This window comes from Bactrocera latifrons, unplaced genomic scaffold, assembly GCF_001853355.1.
Source record: "Bactrocera latifrons isolate USDA-ARS-PBARC rearing strain unplaced genomic scaffold, ASM185335v1 scaffold_16, whole genome shotgun sequence".
NCBI classification, from domain to species: Eukaryota; Metazoa; Arthropoda; class Insecta; order Diptera; family Tephritidae; genus Bactrocera; species Bactrocera latifrons.
This window is the reverse complement of record NW_017535074.1, coordinates 1-20,274: the sequence shown is the minus strand read 5'-3', so window position 1 is coordinate 20,274 and position 20,274 is coordinate 1. Positions and strand designations below refer to the sequence as shown.

Here is a 20,274-nt window from a genome sequence, read left to right as displayed (position 1 = left end):
CGGTAGAGTCTTACTGATATGTTTCGAGACTCTTACTGATATGTTTCGAGACTAGATTAAAATCTGCAGGGACTAAATGACTTCAACACTGAGATTTTCGACAAACTTGGCATTTGATGGACCAAATTGACCTGAACTTATCTCAACTAGTGATTTTAAAGGGACGCCAACTTGGAATAAAGAGATTTTCAAAGAAATATGATGTGAGCCTCGCCAAGACGATCTCCGGTAGATACAAAATTTTAATTTAGTAAATAAAAAGCGTTTCTCATCAAAGAAGAAAGTAGATTCTCCAAAAAAAAGTTTACCTGATGATGCAATACTTAACTCTTTTGTGACCTGCAATAGCTTTTTATAGACGTTTTGAAGTACAAGACCTGGTCGAATATATATGTACATATATTCCTACATATTCAGATTGCCATGATCTGACCGGCATGGAATCACCAGTCCATCTTCCCCGATCAATTTTCAATTTATGTGACGTAGATGTTCCATGCTGAGTTTACTTTAGAAATCAGTTCTTCAATCGAAAGAATTATATGCTTTGGACCTTACGATTTCAACCTGAGTCAAATATGTATCTAGATATTACTGGGGTTTTCTAAACTTATGAAAGAGTTTTCTCGACTTTATTTAAAGCTCACGTTATGTCGTCTTTCATTTAAAATTACACGTTCTACGTAAATAAACTCACGTATACTACATGGAAATAAATAGTAGTAGTTTGGATGCCTGGAATTGAATCAGTCAGCCTGATAAAATATAGCCGCATGAGCTGTAAGCTAATTGAATGTGACGCCGATTTGATGGTTTCAAGCCGGTTGGGGCTGACGACTACTGATTGCTAGGGATGTGCTTAAAAAAATGTAATTATATATCAGAATTCGCACGATTAAGCATGTCCAAAGAGACCTGTTTAGAGTGATCTTTTTGAAAAACATGCAGCTTTATCGGGATGAGTCAAGCAAGAACGCGTTTCATACCCAAAATATCCACCAAAATCATTCGATTGGACTCAAGAGAAAAATGTCGGGCCCTCCTGTCATATCTCTAACACTGGCCTGACCATTTTTAAGCACCATATTCTTCACTTTACTCTTTACTTCTACACTGTAAGTAGAATATTAACAATCATCTGCCATAGAATGAGTTTTGTTGGGACTAAGAAAATATAATGAATAATTTTTTTTTTTTTCCATGAGATATTTTAAATTGTTGAAGGATCGAGGTAGAGTTTAAGGTTAGGAAATCTCATATAAGAAATTTATTTAGGAACCACCTTAATGTAAAAATTTAACTGTGGATAAAAGCCGCGGATAAGTACTTAACTCTGTTTTTGTTTTGATTTGCTTCTTGGAATTTCGCACATTATGTGATTTTAAAGCTTTTCTACAACCCCGAGTCCCACAATATGTACGCAAATACATATATACCAGTCGCAACAATATACCACAAACAATAAGCATATGTATGTATATTTTCATATAGATCATATATACTAATTATATGTATGTATGAACAACGCCACATCGAACCACTCTGAATGCAGCAAACGTTTCGACACTAAGTTGAGGTACTTCCCAAAAATCCGCGTTTCCTTATCTTCGTGCAAATAGATGTACTCTATGAATAGTATACTATATACATATGTATATATACATATATACTATATACATATGTATGTATATGCAATAAGCATCAACATATGGATACATGATAATAATAGTTTACGAAGAATTGACTTAAACAGGTTACAAGTCGTACATAATGATTTGTGCTAACAGCTGTTTGAAAAGTCAGTACAGGGTGGACCAAAAGTCTTTTGAATCTGTAGGTGTGACAAGCAGACATGACAAAGTATTACAAAATGCAAGTGTTACGGAATTAGGTTTAGCGTACGCGAGTGAAAATAGGTAAATAGCTGTTTTCGTTGTTCATAAGTTTGGTCAGTAGCTTGAACTTCTCAACTGCTCTCAAAGCCTAATAAAATACTATTAAGATTTAGCGGCTTTACAATTTTTTCTCTGACCAGATCCACGGAAATTGGGCATTGACATGCTGGAGAATCAAATCACTAGACCACAAAGATATGTGCGGATGTGTACATTATATCATTCAGACATATTTGGGTATGAGAAAGCTCTGTGCAAGTTCGGTGGCGCGTGAGCTCACTTTTGACCAAAAACAATGACGAGTTTATGATGCGAAGCAGTGTTTGGAAATGTTCAAGCGTAATAAACCCGAATTATTTAGGTCTATATGTGACAATGGATGAAACATATCTCCATCATTTCACTCTGAAATCCAAATGGGAGCCATCCGAGTGGACAGCACACGATGAAGTCAGTGAAAACGATGACAAAACTTCATGAATAGGGCTTCGAATTACTTTCGCATCCATCGTGTTCTCCAGATCTAACCAGTGACCCAGTGACTATAAACAGTGGATAACTTTTGAAGAGAACTATGTTGAATAAAAAAAAACGAACTTCAGTCAAAAGAATAAGTTTCACTATGGTAAACCGGAGACTTTTTAATTGACTTGTTACAAATATTTTGCTACCCCTGCTACAGAATTTCAAATTGTGGTTTTAACTAGGCCACGTCCCACCTCAAACGATTTGAACTCTGTTTACGAAAGTTTTAAAAAAGAGTATAACATAATCTCTATGAGCGATGACATTAACAGAGCTATTTACAACCCAAAATCCAATACATTTTCGAAGGAAACCTCAGTGTAACTTAAGATATTAAAGCAGCGTAGACACTACGAACCGCTTAATCTATTTTTTTTTTTTATCAATTAAAAAGTAAAACATCATCTGAACCACCCTGTGTAACCTATGAAAACAAATTTGTGCACAAAGACCGTAGACTGTTTAAATTCAAATAAGTATAATTAAAGTGAGATAAGTTAGTTAACGAGATATTTAGCATAATTAGCATGAAATTTCTAAGCACCTGTAGCTTTCTGCGAGCTTTCGATAGCTTACTCGGCTTCATAAACAATTAAAAAACAATTTGTACTTATTGTAAACATTTTACAGTTATATGATTTGTATTTTCTATTAGCATTTTAATCCAAATATTTTTCACTTACATTCTTCGTTATTTTCTGCTTATTATTTGTTTATTTATTTTTCCTTTTTTTTTTTTTGTTTTTTGTTGCGTGTGGGACAGTGACAAGTTGCTCGGCTCTTCTGTATAATAATTAGAACTAATTTATGCACATATTTTAATCTTGAAGTGCAATGCAGTTTGCCTCAATTAGTAATGATCGTTTGTGGAAAAAATCAGTACAAAAACTAGAACGTCAAACTACTGTTTGGAATACTAAAAAAGGGGAAGTTAGATCCGATACCATATTTGTAACTGAGAATTTAAAAAAGTGAAACTAAAATTTGTAAAAGTAAAGTCATATGAAACACTATTTTATATATATCTCGTGTGCTTAGCGAATACTAACCTATCGTAGAAAATTATATAGATAAAATGATTTCGAGCAAGTAACCGAAAAAATTCCAGCCAAGAGGCCCAATTTTCGACCACTTTTTGCAGCAATTGGGACAATGTGCGCCGAATATTCCCTTCCAAGGCATCAATCGTCTCAGGTTTAACTGCATAGAGAAAGGCTTCACATAACCCTACAAAAATGTGGTGTTAAGTAGGAACTTGGAAGGAGGACGACATTGCCATCTTAATAACGGCAAGGTGTCTGCAGACCATTAGCAGTGCTATGACTACTTATGACCGGCGTACGGAAATCCACCCACCGGAAACCAATGGAAAGGGTTCTGAGGCTCCAACGGTGGCTCTTGAACTGACGCTAAACCTGCCACCTATAGACCTCTTCGCTGCGCAGAAAAATCGACAGGACGACTGCTGGCAGCAGGAGAATTTACATATATGTAAAATCATCGGGCATAGCTCGGTGGATAATGGCGTTTGAGCAAACACCGAATACATGACGCCACTTTGCTACTGGGAAAGAAGGTTCAAGGTAAACATTGAAAAAGATGCCTTGCGTAAAGGCATGTTAGCTACGCGCCGCAATACTTTAAACATCTATAGATAGAGAGTAGAGATATATCAACCGTTTAAGTTGTCGGACCATTGCAGTATATTTCAAGCTGAGGTCTTTGCTATTGCGAAAGCCGCGGAGCTGGCCTCTAATACACCTGACGTCAAGTCCAGAGTCAACATCTATGTAGACAGCCAAACAGAAGTAAAGGCAGTAACCACGCATCGCCTATCGGACAGAAATTTCTGGGGAAGCAGTGAAAAGTGTTGCCAAAAGAAAGCAACTTAACTTCTACTGGCTGCCAGGCTACAAAGGCATCGGGGACAATCAACATTGGAAAACCCATGCATTGGCTATACGACGATCTCGACAGAAGCATGGTGAAGAGAGTCAAAATGTAAAGAATGGAATGAGCTACCAGGGTGCAAAACTGCAAAGATCAGAAGTACACAGAATTTCTATTAGCACTCGAAGAGACTGTAGGAAAATGATGGGAATGCTAACTACTAACTACTCATTGTCTGATGGCGACACGAGCCCGCATTGACAAGACTACGCTGTAAGCATCATCTATCGATAGTGAAGCCACAGAGTCTGTTCAAATTGATTTGCTTTGTTTGTTCTTTGGCATGTAGCATCGTCTTGTTAGTACCAAAGGTCGTCCACATCAACAACTTTTAGTTCAGTCAAGAAAAAGTGATTACTCATGGCTATAAAGCGTTCCCCATTGACTGTAATATTAGAAGCAACTTCATTTTTAAAGAAATATAAACCGTAGATTCCAAACAGTGATCTTTTGAACATGTAACGGCATCTCAAGATTGACTTGTGACCATTCAACCAATAGTAAGCTTCGTCGCTGAAGAAAATTTTCTTTTTTTTACAAACGTTTTTCCGAAATAAGCCTGTTCAATATGAAATGGCAAGACAATCTCAGTATAATGAAGTAACAGCTGACCAAAAGTTTTACTCTGAAAAAAGTATTACCTCATGAACCATGTGGCTAAGCAGATGAGAACTTAGTAACACAGCAACATTTTGTGATTTCTAATGCATAAGTAGAGCTTAATTGAAAAAAATCCTATAATCTATTAATACTGTATTTACTTGACATTATGCAATTTAATTGGAATAAAGTTTTAAATGAAATTCTCTCATACACTCACCTGTTTTATATAAATTGAAACGGCGATAAGCATAAGACAAGCTGAATCGGCAGATGCAATGCGAATTGTCGCAAACAAAACCATAAATATATATACATACACACATATAATTTACATTATTTTGCAGTTCGATTATTGACATAAGTATTATTTGGTTTTTCCACACCATTTTGTGTTCCAGAAAATTTTCTAATTAAATCAAGCTTAATCAAAGCGTACAAATATTCTAGGAAAATAGGTCTATAGAGATCTGATAACATTAGGCACCTATAGATAAAGAACATTTTCCTGAATAGATTACATACACATATGTATGTTTAAATTAGTTTGGGGAAAAAAATTAAAATTCGCTTGGTACTCTGAACAATATGTTTTTAGACACCTCTAAAAATTATGAGCAGCTCTTAATTGTGATGGTAAGGTTCTCTGCTTTGCAGTATTCTATTTTTTTCTTATTATCAAATTAAAGAATTCATATCCACTTATTTGAAAAAATATCTTGTTTCATATATTATATGTTGTAGACTCGGTTTGTTCCGCACAAATTGACTGACGACCAAAAATTGCTTAGAATCCAACACTCGAAGGACGATTATTTGACCAATGTGTATTTTAACTATCAACCACTTAACGTATTCACCTGATATGGCACGTGTGGCTTCTTCCTTTTCTAAAAATTCATTTGCCCATGAAAGGAAGGCATTATGCAGACGTAGAAGCTTGCGCGAGCTAAAACACTCGTTCGACATGCTTTTGGACCGTGCAAAAAGCTGTGTTGGAGCAGAAGGAGAATATTTTGAATAAAATAAATTGATTTTGCGGAAAAAACCATTTGTTCTATTTTTTTTTTTTTTTTTTTTTTTTTTGAAGTCCTCTTTACTTTGGAACACATCTGGTATTATAAGGGATTAAATTAAACGAAATTATCTCATTTGTAAAATACATTTATAATATTTTAAATACGGACCAGCTTAAGAAATGGCGATTCCTGTAATAAAACTCTTAACAGAAACTCGATCGCATTAACATTTTTTTTTTTATATGTATGCATATTTATTTTTGATTTCGGGAATATATGTATATACTATATGTAAGTTCGTATATTCAAGACTTTCATTAACTCATTCCAGTTCGCTAAGATCGTGTTACATTATTGCAATGCAGTTGGTTAAATATTTGCTCAGTGACGCCATTTCTGATGATGGGACTTTGCGAAAATCCAATGGTGTTATTCTGTAAGTTCAAAACAATTTATGTAAATATGATCAGACTCAGATATAGTTAATATAATTATATTCGATATCTAAATATGATAAGAGTTTCATCTAATATTGTTTAATCTTTTAAAGTTTTTTTTACCCTATAAATAGAGTAACAGAAATATACAAGATCGTAAAAAGTAGAACAGCTCTCTAATACTTCCCATGCTGATGGTTAAATTAATTGCTAAATTTTGATTTCTTATCTTCCAGATCTACATTAAAACAGCTTTGCCGATATTTTCTATTTGAAAATCACTTTGAGAGCATGCCTCTCGCATGAATCGAATATTTGTATAACCAACTGACCATTTAACCCAACCACTAGATGCAAAATTATAGCTTCTAATTTAACAATATAATTCTTTGGGGGATTCCTCCAGAAAATGGACAAAAATTTCAAAACGCTGGGAAGAACCGGCTGTTTGGATTAAAAAATACATATACATGTTTACAAGTATAGTACAACAAAAGTCTAAGGTAAAAAAATAAAGCTAAGCAAAAAGTAAGAACGTACGAAGTCCGAACGCAACTGTTAACATAGATACTATCGAATCATATAGAAAGGGGGTTTTCAATAGGTACGCAACAAAAGTAGACCGATAGGGACAGCAATCGAGGCCGTATTTTTTCCCGCTCTTTTGACATTTGTCTTCAGTAAGATTTGCCATTTCATCAAGGAAACATATACGACACAACAACGATTTAAAATTTACTACCGAAATTCGGAGACAGAGGCCTCAACTTTAAGAACTCTACATTCAATTTATGGTCATCGTAAACGTCCTGTTAGATTAAAAATTGAGCATATAGTGAGAAGAATTTAAATCCATAGACACAGCACAAAATATTCCCGTGCCAGTGAGACAAAGAAGTGTCCGTAGTGTTGAAAATATTGCTGCCGCTAGGCATCAATTCAGGAAGATCCAGGAATCAGTCTCTCATACGTCGTTCTCAAGCGTTGGGCATCTCTGTGACGTCGTTGTGTCGAATGTTGTCAAAAGATCTTGGCCTACTTCCTTACAAGATCAAATTGATGCAGGAACAGAAGCCGCTTGACCACCAGAATCGTCGTATGTTCGTTAAGTGTACTGAGCAACAACTTGAAAATATCCGGATTTTCATCCATTTTCATCTTCAGAGATGAGTCTCATTTCTGGTTGAGTGGCTTGGTAAATAGGAAAAAAGACAGCAATCTGACCTAAAAAATTTCGATTTATTTCGGTTTATTTCGGTTTATGGGCTGGCGGCGTCTGTCGGCCATACTTATTCCTTGATGATCAAGATCGGCACGTTAATCTGAATGGGAATCCGTCAGAACCACTCAATGATAACTAAATATTTTTTCCCCGAATTGGATGATATGGACTTGGAAAATATGTGGTTCCAACAGTCACACAGCGAAAGTGACAATCGATTCACTGAAAACCAAGCTTGGTGCACGTGTTATCTCACGAAATGGCCCATACAATTGGCCGCCTGTGGGGCTACGTTAAATCTATTGTCTGCGCCAACAAGTCACCGACGATTGATGAACTTCATACGAATATCAAACGTGAAATTGCAGTTATCAATAATATATATTTCATTTCAGTTTTCGATAAATCAAGTTCGACTTCGTGGGTAGGTTTTTTTTTTTTGTGAAGTCGGCCCACATTCCAGAAGCGGTGTTGTGAAAGATTTTAGTAACTATCAAAAAATATCACTTAATGTGATTTACCCAAGAACACTTCCCTCAGAACTTTGCCTCTAAACACATTTGTGTAAATATAACAACCGTTAACTGACAAGATGCTCAATTTTGAACGAAAACATTGTTATTGCAAGAGCTCGATGACCTATTCGAATACGCTGTCATTTTAATGACAAAAGCATGTTCTTCTCGTCAAATATACATACCAGTATGTATTTACGAGATACAGTATACGTATGTTACCAACGGGAACGGGAATTCCCGCTTGAGACTGATAAAACTAGAAGACACCAACTGAATTGAACATCTCAATACCCAAAAGCACTTACCTTGAAGATAACATCGGTTGTATTTTGGAAATCGGCAAAGAAATTCCAGATAGTGCTTGCCGGACCGAAACTGTTTAGAATTTTTTCGAAAGTGCTTTGCACGAGACACCTGAAGCCAGCATTGGCCGCCAAAGGCTTAGCAGCGAAAACTGCGCGCTCCAAACTCGCTTCGAAGTTGCACGTGCTGTAATCACTCCACTCGGCCACCGAGCGATTGGCGCAAATCAGCAACTCATCTCCGGTGGCATTGTATTCCGCCGTATTCACAATCTGAATGGTAACAGTGTCACTGGCGGACTGCCGACATATGTCATGACCACGTTGGAGATTGAAGAAAGCGGCGGCATCGAAGGCGCGATGATTCGACACGTTGACATCTCTGTAAGGCATGCAAAAATTGAATATTATCACCAAACATGAGCTGATAAACCGAAGTTTATTTAGAGTAACACTTACATAGCCGCCTCTTGCAGTTCGACCAGTGTAATGTTGCTAGGCGCCACGGCCACATAGTAGTCGGTTAAGTTCTCATGCGCATACAGTACCGTTGCTAGATTGGCGGCACGTGCTGCCTTGTACTCATGATCCTCGGCCACTACCAAGTCAGCCGCAGACGTTTGGATCGCACTTAGGCAAGCGGCGAAGGAACTATTTTGTACGCACTGCAACTTGAGATCAATGGAAGCGTTGGCAGCCGCCTGCAGCATATAGAGACACTTATTTTGTGCCAGCTGCGTGAAAGTGCAGAGGCGCAGATTATCCAGCTGTGGTTGTGGCTGTGGTTGCGGTGGTGGCCGTGGCACTGGTGGTGGCCGTGGCACTGGTGGTGGCCGTGGTCCTGGTGGTATTGTCCATGGTGGTCTAGGTCCTGGTCCAGGGAGAAACGGACGTGGCTGAAATCCAAAAGGTGGTGGGCCGCCTCCATGTCGTGGTGGCCGGAAGCGATACGGACCACCTGGCCGAAACTGAGCCTCTGCTACTACCAAAAGCAAAAGTATTACTGAAAGCAAATATAGTTTGAACATTTCAGATATTGCATCGTTAGTGTTTATGAGGATTATTTATACTTCCGCAACAACAATATAATAATTAGTTTTTAATTGCTTTCTTGCTTTATTATCTTAAAAGGAATTTTAACTGTCACAAATATCAGGTTTTAAGTCAAAACATAGTAATCACAAAAACAGTTACAATATATGAACCAAATTATCATTCAAGTTCTATCTTCGTAGTGTAGTTGCCTTCGGACCCTATGGCCATTCATACCTTTGATAGAAATCAGTCGAGACTTGCTTAAAGCAGACCTAGAGAGACTTCATAAAATATAAATCCGTTCCGAACGGACAAAATTTTGATCTGACCAAGGACTTTGAACTCGGCTGTGTCCATTTCAATGAATCCCAGACCCAACCCTGTGGAGGGATGATTCGCCTTCCCACTTTAGTTCACCTTCAAGCGGATGCTTTATGGCTACCTAGAGGATACTCGATCTAAAACCGGAAGTCATGAGCTATTTAAGCCATATGTAAAAGAATCGTTTCTGGCCAATCCCAAGTGAATGGCCCCCAAAGACTTCTCCTCACTTGCGTTTACGTCTACACATGGCTACATCCTCGTCAAAATTACTTCGGGAATATTTCCTGCCGCTACAACAACAATAAAAAACTTCATAAAAGAGTCCTTAATCAACTTTCTTCTTGTGACCGATATCGCCGGAGTCAAACTACAAAAATTGCACGGGAAGCGCTCGAGTTTCCGAAATATAAATAATTATACCACGATTGTATTGTGATAGATAGATAGATTAACCGTTTCATAATCTCAAACGCAACATTGAACTATAAATGCATTTCCTCAACAACAACAACAGGCAACGGAGAGAAATTTGAATCTAAACGCACAAAAGCTAATTTTTAGCTTCTTACACCCTCGACACAAACATTTAGTCTAGGCACGAACCAAGCAATGTTCAAATGATTGTAAAAAGTTGTAAATTAATGTTTAGTTTTTACAATAAGAACAAATGATAAAATACTATTGTTAAGCTTGATATATTATTCCAAAGAGTTTATATGAAAAATAATTGCAACAGCTGTTAGTTACCGTGCGATTCTGTACTGTGATACAGTATCCAGTCTCTAAATTTGACAGAGACAATTTTTGAGACTTGGGAGGATTATCCTATTCTGTAAGTGATAGTCACAAACTCTATCACATTTCATTATTCAGAGATGTTTTTTTACTTGAATGAAAATAAATATGTCGATAACAAATATTAAATTTTCTATAACATAGTCAAAAAACATAAGTATCAATAAAAATAAAAATATGTGTTGACTTTGTTTCATAATATTTACGAAATTTTTGTAAAATTTATTTATTTTTAACGTTTTCGTGTTTGAGTTGCTTACAAAATATAAATAAACGACAATCGATTAATATCTATGGTGAGCTCTATTCAGTATATTAAAAGACAAGACAAAAGTTCTTTTTGGTTTTGTGACTTGCTAACTACCAGGTCTCAAATTTGAGGCAATATTTTGAGATTAAAGCTAGAGACTGTTTAGTGAATAGTAACTAGTCACAAATTGAGATTTTACCACAAAATGTCTCAAATAGAGACTAGAGTCTGGTTACAGAATCCAGCTATTAGTATGATGTAGTCGYCATGTTATAATTCGAATTCGAATCATGCTCACACCCAGAGCGCACGCTTCAAATGTGCAGCAGGCGTACGTGACATAGCCAATGCGGGCTGCCACTTTAAGAATAAGAGCAATAACTAAAAATTGTATTATTTAATAAGAGAAGTGACGTTAATTTTTGCTTACCAAATATTTTAAAAGAAGATAACAACAAAGAAAATATTATATAATTTTAAAATCCAGAATAGTCAAAAATAATTATAAATTTAGCATGATTAACTATTCACCGGCAACACTGAAAGCATCACACTCAAATGAGAGCGTATTGCTTTTGAGTACACTCTTGCGCTCTCTTGATTTCCTTGATTTAGGTGGGGTATTTAGAAAGAAGTGGAAACCAACAAGAAAAGGGGAAATTTTCAACAGCAGAATATCGAAATCACAACAGAAATAGCAAAACATACGATGAAAAGGTAAATAAGGGGAACACACCGCAGCTTACCGGTTTGCTAATCGCTACGCATTTAACAGCGAAAACACGTTGTTTGTGTTGCAGGGAAGGGGCACTAATGAGAATTTTAGTTTTTAATTTTATATTTACTAGAAAATATTATGGAAAGACGTTATTCTTACTTATGAAGATATGTAAGATATGATTTTAAATGTTGTATGAAATTCCTTTCCTTTAGTCAACGACCTAATTAAGACGCCGCAATAAAAAAATGTCCAATTAGCTTAATAAATAAAACGCYATCTCCATGTAAATAACCAATTGGTCGGTTAGGCAATGTGGAGGCATATTTTTAGATATTCTTACGTGCGTATATCGTCACCTGAAATGCAAAACGACGTATCATCAAAAAATTCGAAATTGAGTGTCCTATTGATTACGCTTCACTAGTTCAAATTACATACATAACATTTCATATTTTCAACATTTTCAGGTTCTGCGGTCAGATATAAACCAGTTTTAACCAATATTAAAATTTTGTTTCACTCATGTTCCATTTTATTTCGTTTTTCATTCATGCCACTGTAAATATCCGAAAATGTTGTTACGTTATTTTACATTTCGACGATATATTCCTAACATAAGTATATATTTACATACATACATACATACATACATACATATCTAAATGAGTTGGAAGATGGACCAGAGAATGTATAAATATGTACAAGTATACATTCTCTTGATGGGCATGACCCAGAGAACTTAAAACATATATATATATATGTACCATCCCTGCAGTGATCACGAACAAGCTGATGTTTTCATAACTACTTATGTATCATACATACATATGCAATTATAAAAGTGTATGTATATACATATGTACATATATATATATAGATAGGCATGCTTTTTATAGCTTTCGATTAATTAACTTAAAATGCTGCCAAAAACTCGTAGAACGCAATAAAAAATACTGGCTCAGCTGATGCAATAATACCAACACTTAACTATTTATTATATTATATTTGTAATTGATGCTACGTGCCGAAACGCACTTTTAAATAAAGCATAGTTAAACAAGAGAACGAAGTATTTAAGATACTGCATAATTGTTGCTAAAGTCATCGATTAGTTGATTTATAATGATTTGAGTACATATAAAGCCGTTTGAATGTATAAAATTTAACAAACATAATTTGCAATTGACTAAAATTTGTATGGAAACGAAATATTGRATACAAAATAGCGAAATCAAAACAAACGAAAATTAGCTGTAAGCGGGCATAAATGAGAGTTGCCAGCTCGCTAATTACGAAAATGTAGTATTTCGTGATTTGATGGTTTAAATTAACAACTTGTGAACATTTTTGAGGATGGATTCACCTGAAAGTGGTCAAAAACGATTCTTTTATGTATGACTCAAGCAGCTTTCGACTTACGGTCTTAGACCAAGTATTCACTAAGTAGCCAAAAAGCATCAGTTTGAAGCTAAAGTGAGAAGATGAATCATCCCTCCCCAAGGTTGTGCGCTGGGTTTGAGACAGAGCAGCGGTACAGAAATTCACCAGGAATTTATTTTCCCAAGGGTGGATAAATAATACATAAAATTTTTGCACAGACCAAGCGAAATAGAGGAAAAACTTGTTATAAGCAATTTTCTTTAAGTGATTTYATGAATTATCTGGCAACCGTACGATGAGAAACATRCGAGAGAACTACGTGTTRAAGTRCGGCGTTTGAGCAGCGAAATGTGGAATAACCACGAAACGAATGTGACAGAAATGCATATGTATAAAGAGGGGAAATAACGGAAATTGTAAGAGGGGAAATCGCAGAACTGTATTTTTATTGATTAACTGAGAACGTAAATATTTTTCATGCATTAAACAWTTGCCAATGATTTATTGCAATAATAAAGTAACAAATTAGCAGTTAAAAAATTTTTTAATTGCAAAATTTACTGCTTCGCCTTCCCCTTCCNGGAAATCGCAGAACTGTATTTTTATTGATTAACTGAGAACGTAAATATTTTTCATGCATTAAACAWTTGCCAATGATTTATTGCAATAATAAAGTAACAAATTAGCAGTTAAMAAATTTTTTAATTGCAAAATTTACTGCTTCGCCTTCCCCTTCCTCTTACACAGTATTCCATTGTATGATTTTTCTTGCTACTTTTATTTCAACTCCGCAATCGTATGATTGATGTGTGGAATACAATGCTCGCGAAAGACTGCAAAAGACATTTATCAAATATTAAAATACACACGTTCTTATKGACGGACCTATTTTGACAGCTGTACGACTACACGACGGCAGGCCGACAGTTGGCGTTCTCGCTAACTTCAATTTTATCCTATATTTGCTAACGACAGTAGGACGACAGTAGAGTTGACAGTAGAATGGAAGATCGAGAGATGAGGTAGAGTGGTGATGCCACTAATATGTAAAATGTAATATTACTCAAAGCTCTAACAAACCCGACGTTATTTTACAATCAAAAGCATAAAATAGCTCTGTTACATCATTTATAATAACAATTGATAATTTAAAACAAATAAATTTACCTATTTACATATATTTTGTTTAAAAATTTCACTTTGAACAAAATATTCAAATTTCATTGAAGTGCAAGGTATTAGTATGGCCACAACGAAATTGTGTACATGCAAAATGGACAACTCCATTGTTTTGTGTACATGCCGGCCATTGTTATGTTGCTGCCCTCTCACARACRTTCATGTAGTAGGATTCACAACGCCATTTTCAGTTCACTGTCGTGCTGCTGCAGTCTGTCCCTAGCATTGTGTTCCACAGATGAACGAAAACTTCAAGAATAGTATTGAAAGAATTTTGCACAAGGAAAGGAAAAATAACTGAACAGATTGCTTAATATAAACGAGAACTCCAGTGTCTTTCCGCAATTAGTTTGTAAGAAAAATTGCAGTAAATCGGCTAAAATTGTTTTTTAAATGTGTATATAGTGATTACACTTACAAGTTTTGTAAAAATAAACCAAATTTAATAATTATCACAACGATTGGATGTCTCTCAGCCAGTAGACAACCATTGGAGAATAAATCTTCGGTTGAAGAAGTGAAGGTAGGCATTGCTATAAAAAAAATTCACTACTTTTTTTTTTTTTTGTAAATTTATTGTTAATTTTAATAATGCGCCGACAGCGGCATATTATTTGATGATGGACTTTTCTAGAATATGGATAGGTACCCAATTTTTACATCGTGAATGTGAGGCTATCAAAAGAAACTTGCCATCGTGGCTATAGCTGACTTGGGACATACGTAAGAAGCAGCCTGCTTCTTTTTGTAGATAAATAAATAGACATGTATCCACATGTGGGATATGTGGATAYATGTGCTTGTACCGCCTGTTGTAATCTATTCTTATCCAGTTCRGTTTACTGTATAGGAAAATACACATTTCTGAAAGAAAGTATGTCCTATAAGTAGTATTTTGTTTCATTCGTGATATATGTTATATATGTATAATAAAGATGATGAAACTGTATGGAATTTTCCAAAATGTGCTGTCGCAACACCAAATCGACTTGGAGAAGTGCGAGAAAATTTTATATTATTCGTTGCCTTGCAGGTCTGCACGGTTGTTGTGCTATGCGGTAAACAATTAAGAGTTCAAATATGTATCTATGTATATAAAAATGTGAATGGGAAGTAAATAGGTATTTTATTTATATATACCATGAACAATTTGTACATATTGTTGTTCTTACCAACATATCAAACTGCATGTTTTAGGTTGTACATATGTTATTAACATTGTATAAGCTTTTATAAATACAAAAAAAATAAATATAATTGCTAAAAATATATTTTCATATAAAAACATACATAAAACATCTTTAGCAAAACGTTTGAACTTTCAAGTTTTCGTTTAAATATTGATATTTTTGTTTTCTCGCTTTTTTGGAGATTTGCTGTAGAATAAAATTGGTTAGTATTTATTTTTTATATGTATCAGTCAGCACACCCTCTGAAAAGTACTTAAACCTAACTACCGTATACCCGTGAACTTATTGAAAGTGAAAGGTCTGGTCAATTGAAAAGAAAAAAGAAAAATAAACAAGCCAAAGGTGATATATGTTTTTATTTCAATATCGGCTAAAACTTGTAGAAAATGATTTTTGTTTTGATACGTAGTAGCATAATTAGACTAATTCTTTTATAATTGTTACGGAGGCTGCTATATATATTTCTGGCCTAGGCAACACTAAGTGTAGCCAGGTGCAATCTGATTTTTCCAGTGGAAAGTTTGACATTTTTAGCTCAGTTTAAAAAGTTTGACATCACTCAGAACGTTTTGTAATTTAATCCTGAATTGTTTTATTTACAGGGAATTGAAAAATTCATCTCGGCCAAAAAATGGAGTTAACTCGTGGACATTTCTGTGCTATCATTTTTCACAACTTTCGACGTGGATTATCACAAGAGTGCATCGACGAACTAAAATCTTTGTATGGCTATGAAGCAGCATCCTATAGCACTGTGAAAAATTGGTACAACGAATTCAATCGTGGCCGACGCTCGAACAAAGACGAATTCCGTGAAGGTCGTCCAAAAACCTCTCGTATTTAATGTTCATTAACATTGTTATTTTTGTTTTGCCTTTCAATTAGTTTTCATATTAAATAGAACAGTTACTAATGAGATGCAGAATTATTCAAATGAAAATCATATACTTGAAGTTGTTTATCGAAAATTCTAGCAATTATGCACACATAACTAGTTTAATTGTAGACAATAAAGAGAAATACTTCGGCAGGGTTCATAAAATGTTTGCTTTATGGCGCTTAAATAATTTGTTCTTTGATTGATTTATTAAAATAAGCATACAAATAAACAACACAGTATTTATACTAAAAATTATTTATTTTCTTATTAAATGCTTAAGAAAAAATCGATTTTTATTTATACAGTTAAGTAAGTATACACTACATATATCTGTATTATTTTTGCACTAGGTTTCTTAAATAATACAAAATATTAGAAAAATGTTTTTTATTCACTTGAGAGAAGCATAAATATAATACTCAATTCAGAAACGCATACAAAATGGTACAAAATAAAAAAAATTTACCAATTAAAAAAGATTTGGTACAAATTCATATCACAAAAGTAAGTATACAAAGGCACAAATATTGAATTAATTATAAAAATATTTGAAAAGTATACTTCTAGTATTTGGTTGGATAACCATTGGACTTAAAAATAGATTTAAGACGTGAAGGCATTGATTTCGCCAAATTTGCGGTTACTGCTTGTGGTATTTTATTCAATTCTTCCTGGAGCGTGTTTTTAATTGTTCCTTCCTTCGTATCGAATATTTACGTATTTGCCGCTTTGCATGTTCCCATAAATGTTCAATGGGGTTTGTATCCGGTGATTGGGGTGGTGTTTTAAGCTGTTTTTGCATATTGTATAAGAGCCATTCTCGCACAACTTTGGACGTGTGCTTGGGATCATTATCCTGCTGGAAGATGAATGACTCCTCCAACCCCAATTTAACAGTGCTTTGCTTCAAATTATTTTTTAAAATGTTAAGGTAACCGTATCGGTTAATAATAGTTTCGATAAACACCAGATTGCCTACCCCATTTGCTGCCATACATCCCCAAACCATCACCGAGCCACCACCATGCGGAACCGTGCCGGCCATATTAATAGGAATCAGCTCTTGTTAGTTTTCCTCCATACTTTTTCACGACCATCGGATCCAGTTATACAAATTTGCACTCATCTGAAAATATAACGTTGTTCCAAAACGTTTGGTCACACTTTTCACGATTTTTTGCAAATGTTATCCGTTTACATCGATTGACGCTGCTCTCGAAGGGCTTCTTCCTAATATTAAGTCCATGGTAACCAGCATTATACAGGATTCGGCGAATAGTTTGAGTACTACATTGCTTCCCAATATCTTTTCGACTTTTAACTTTGGGGCAATTTTTTTTTGGGATTTTCTATCATTTTACGAACAATCAGGCTACTTTCCCTGCCACTGAATACACGTGGCACAGCATAACAAACACTGCATAATATTAAAAGGTACCTGTGATGGCCGAAAAGTCACTGCAATAAAAATTTATAAGTAGATTTGTATGTACATACATACATATGTGTCTGTGTAAGTGTGAAGTAATATCTGAATATGTAATAGCAGCAACAAAACATCATCGGCTAACTGTCTAGTATTCACACCAACAAAAAATAAGTTTAAGGCGTCTAGTCTCCGCCTGCTACCCAGTCCCGCACATACACCCCCTGGCGGCTGTTTGGGTAGAAAATATGCGTGCGCTCTTGTTGGCAGCGATCCATTTGGCGCACAATTCGTGTTTATTTTCATTTAAACTTTTGATCGTTGGAAACATACATACGTAATTAACCACATGTATACATAAGTATGAACGTACATAAATATAGTGCCGAAATTGTTTCATTTGCGACGCACTTTTCTATGTTTTAACTAAGGAAATATAAGAAAATATCTCACTGAATGCTAAATAAAATGTTTAAAAGCGAGAAAATTCAGTCTAAAATATCATGGCTGCTCAAAACCGTCGAAAGTTTCGTGCTGTATGCAAGTAATTGCTTTTGCCGCCAACATTTTGTGATTTTCCACTCACAGCCGGCTATTTGATATTATTACATCTGTTCAGAATGCCTGGCGTTTAMATTTGCGACGCAGTTTCATGTTCCAACGAAATCTCGTTTGCCGTCTAATATCCTGTTGTATTTAGGTATGTGATGTTTAAGTTGCTGGAATATATTGGTATACATACATACATACATATATTACCAACACGCCCATATCCATTATATACTACATAGTGCGTTGTTGCATACAAATTTTCAAGGTCATGCGCTGTGCGTTCCCCATATCCTTGTATGCACATACTTCAAATTCCTTTTTTTTTATATAATACTCCCCTAAGTAATTCTTGAAATGCACATTCATACATAATGTTACTTTGAAAGCTTTAGTATATACAGTGACACCAAAAGAATGTTTAATTAGTAGAGTAAGTTATATGTATGTACTTGAAAAAAAGAAACATTTATCTTAATACTCACATTGAAATCAACATAAAATAGGCCAGAATAGCCACGAAAATTGTTCAGTACCCCATAATCATACAAAACTAACCTCAAACTTTGATAACCAAAATTTAACCAAAGTCATATCATGATATAGGAATAGCTCACAGTTTGTAACCTCACCTCAAAATATGTAGAAATATTAATATTATTTTAAATCATACTTATTTCTACAATTAAATACATATAGTCTAAACGATTATGATTTCCAGAAAATAATTATTTCATATTTTACAAATTAATTAAGGCTATTTAGATATATTTAGTCAAATCAGGGGTCGTATAGATAGATAGAAAATAATTGAGGGTTTTGCACTGCGACCTATGGTATATTGTGTGTTCTGAAGTTTCCTGTTCTATGTCGGAAAACTGGCAGTGTGCGCCTTGATATCAGGCCCATATTGAACAGTATTGAGACTTGCAAAAGGGCTTATAAAACCCATGATTAAAAGGTTATATACAATAAGAGGGCCGAAAAGACTTAGTATTAGTAAAAATATTTACTAGAGCTGATTTCCGGGAGTTCTTCTCAAAAAGGACGTCTTGTGGCGACCTCTATATCTCTGATCTTTACTTAAGTACTGGAAATTCTTAGTTTAAAAATTTTGGAAATGGCTTCAAATTAACAGCATTTACCTTTTTGACGAATATAAATCGGAATTTGTTCGTAAAACCGACTATTGTGGGAAATATTGTTTCAAACATATGGAATGCTATAATTTTGACTTTAATTTAATATATTTTTGCATCTTCTTCCGTGTTTTTTTTTGTGCAGGTAAAAAGCTAATTCGGTGTCTGCAAATGTTCTGAATTGCCTATGGAGTATAGAGCGAGCATACATGCATATGTATATACATATTCGTGCCGCGTATTTGAATTTTCAATATATATGTATGTATATAGTATGTATGTATTTTTATACCCTGAATAGGGTATATTCGGTTTGTCACAAAGTTTGTAACCACCACTATAACATAAAGCTGGCTGCCATACAAACTGAACGACCGGAATCAAGTTCTTCTATGGAAAACTTTCACATATCACAATATACTTTCATAAAAGTTGGCATAGGTTATTTTCTAAGGCAACAATGTAATCTTCAAAAAAGTTGTTCAGAACGGATTAATATAGCTTCCACACAAACTGAACACATAGTTACTAACGGAAATGCAACAGTAAAGGGTATTTAGCTTCGGTGCAATCGAAGTTAACGTTTTTTTTTTGTTTTGTATTTATTTAAGTATGTCTCAAACTTGATATATGAAACGTTTATGAATATGAAAACAATTTGATAATATTAATAAATAATTCATACCCTAAAGAAGACTTATTCCGTGACGCACTGGTTGATTCTATGATATCATATTGCTCTGTCGTAGAACTTTTCTCCACTTGCAGGGCCACAATCGTCGCGTTGTTACAAAATTCTTATTGATCAAGGTTCAAGCTGCTAGAACTATTGTTAAGCTTGACATATTATTCCAAAGAGTTTATATGAAAAATAATTGCAACAGCTGTTAGTTACCGTGCGATTCTGTACTGTGATACAGTATCCAGTCTCTAAATTT

The 20,274-nt window shown here is 34.9% G+C and overlaps 1 protein-coding gene across 1 annotated transcript; it reads right to left on the bottom strand.

Annotated features, from left to right (window-relative positions):
* Positions 1 to 6,214: 6,214 nt before the first annotated feature.
* LOC108966376 (transferrin-like) lies at positions 6,215 to 9,496 on the bottom strand. The gene is made up of 3 exons (XM_018929234.1): positions 8,928 to 9,496; positions 8,472 to 8,850; positions 6,215 to 6,423 (listed from the first exon to the last, which is right to left on the bottom strand). The coding sequence occupies exons 1-3, from the start codon at positions 9,494 to 9,496 to the stop codon at positions 6,325 to 6,327; spliced, it is 1,047 nt and encodes a 348-aa protein (XP_018784779.1). The 3' UTR covers positions 6,215 to 6,324.
* Between the last annotated feature and the right edge of the window lie 10,778 nt (positions 9,497 to 20,274).

Coding starts and splice junctions, on each gene's coding strand:
- LOC108966376 (XM_018929234.1), bottom strand. CDS start 9,496: ATGTTCAAACTATATTTGCTTTCAGTAATACTTTTGCTTTTGGTAGTA. Junction 8,851..8,927: donor GAACTGCAAGAGGCGGCTAT/GTAAGTGTTACT, acceptor CATGCCTTACAG/AGATGTCAACGTGTCGAATC. Junction 6,424..8,471: donor CAACCGATGTTATCTTCAAG/GTAAGTGCTTTT, acceptor TTGAACTTACAG/AATAACACCATTGGATTTTC.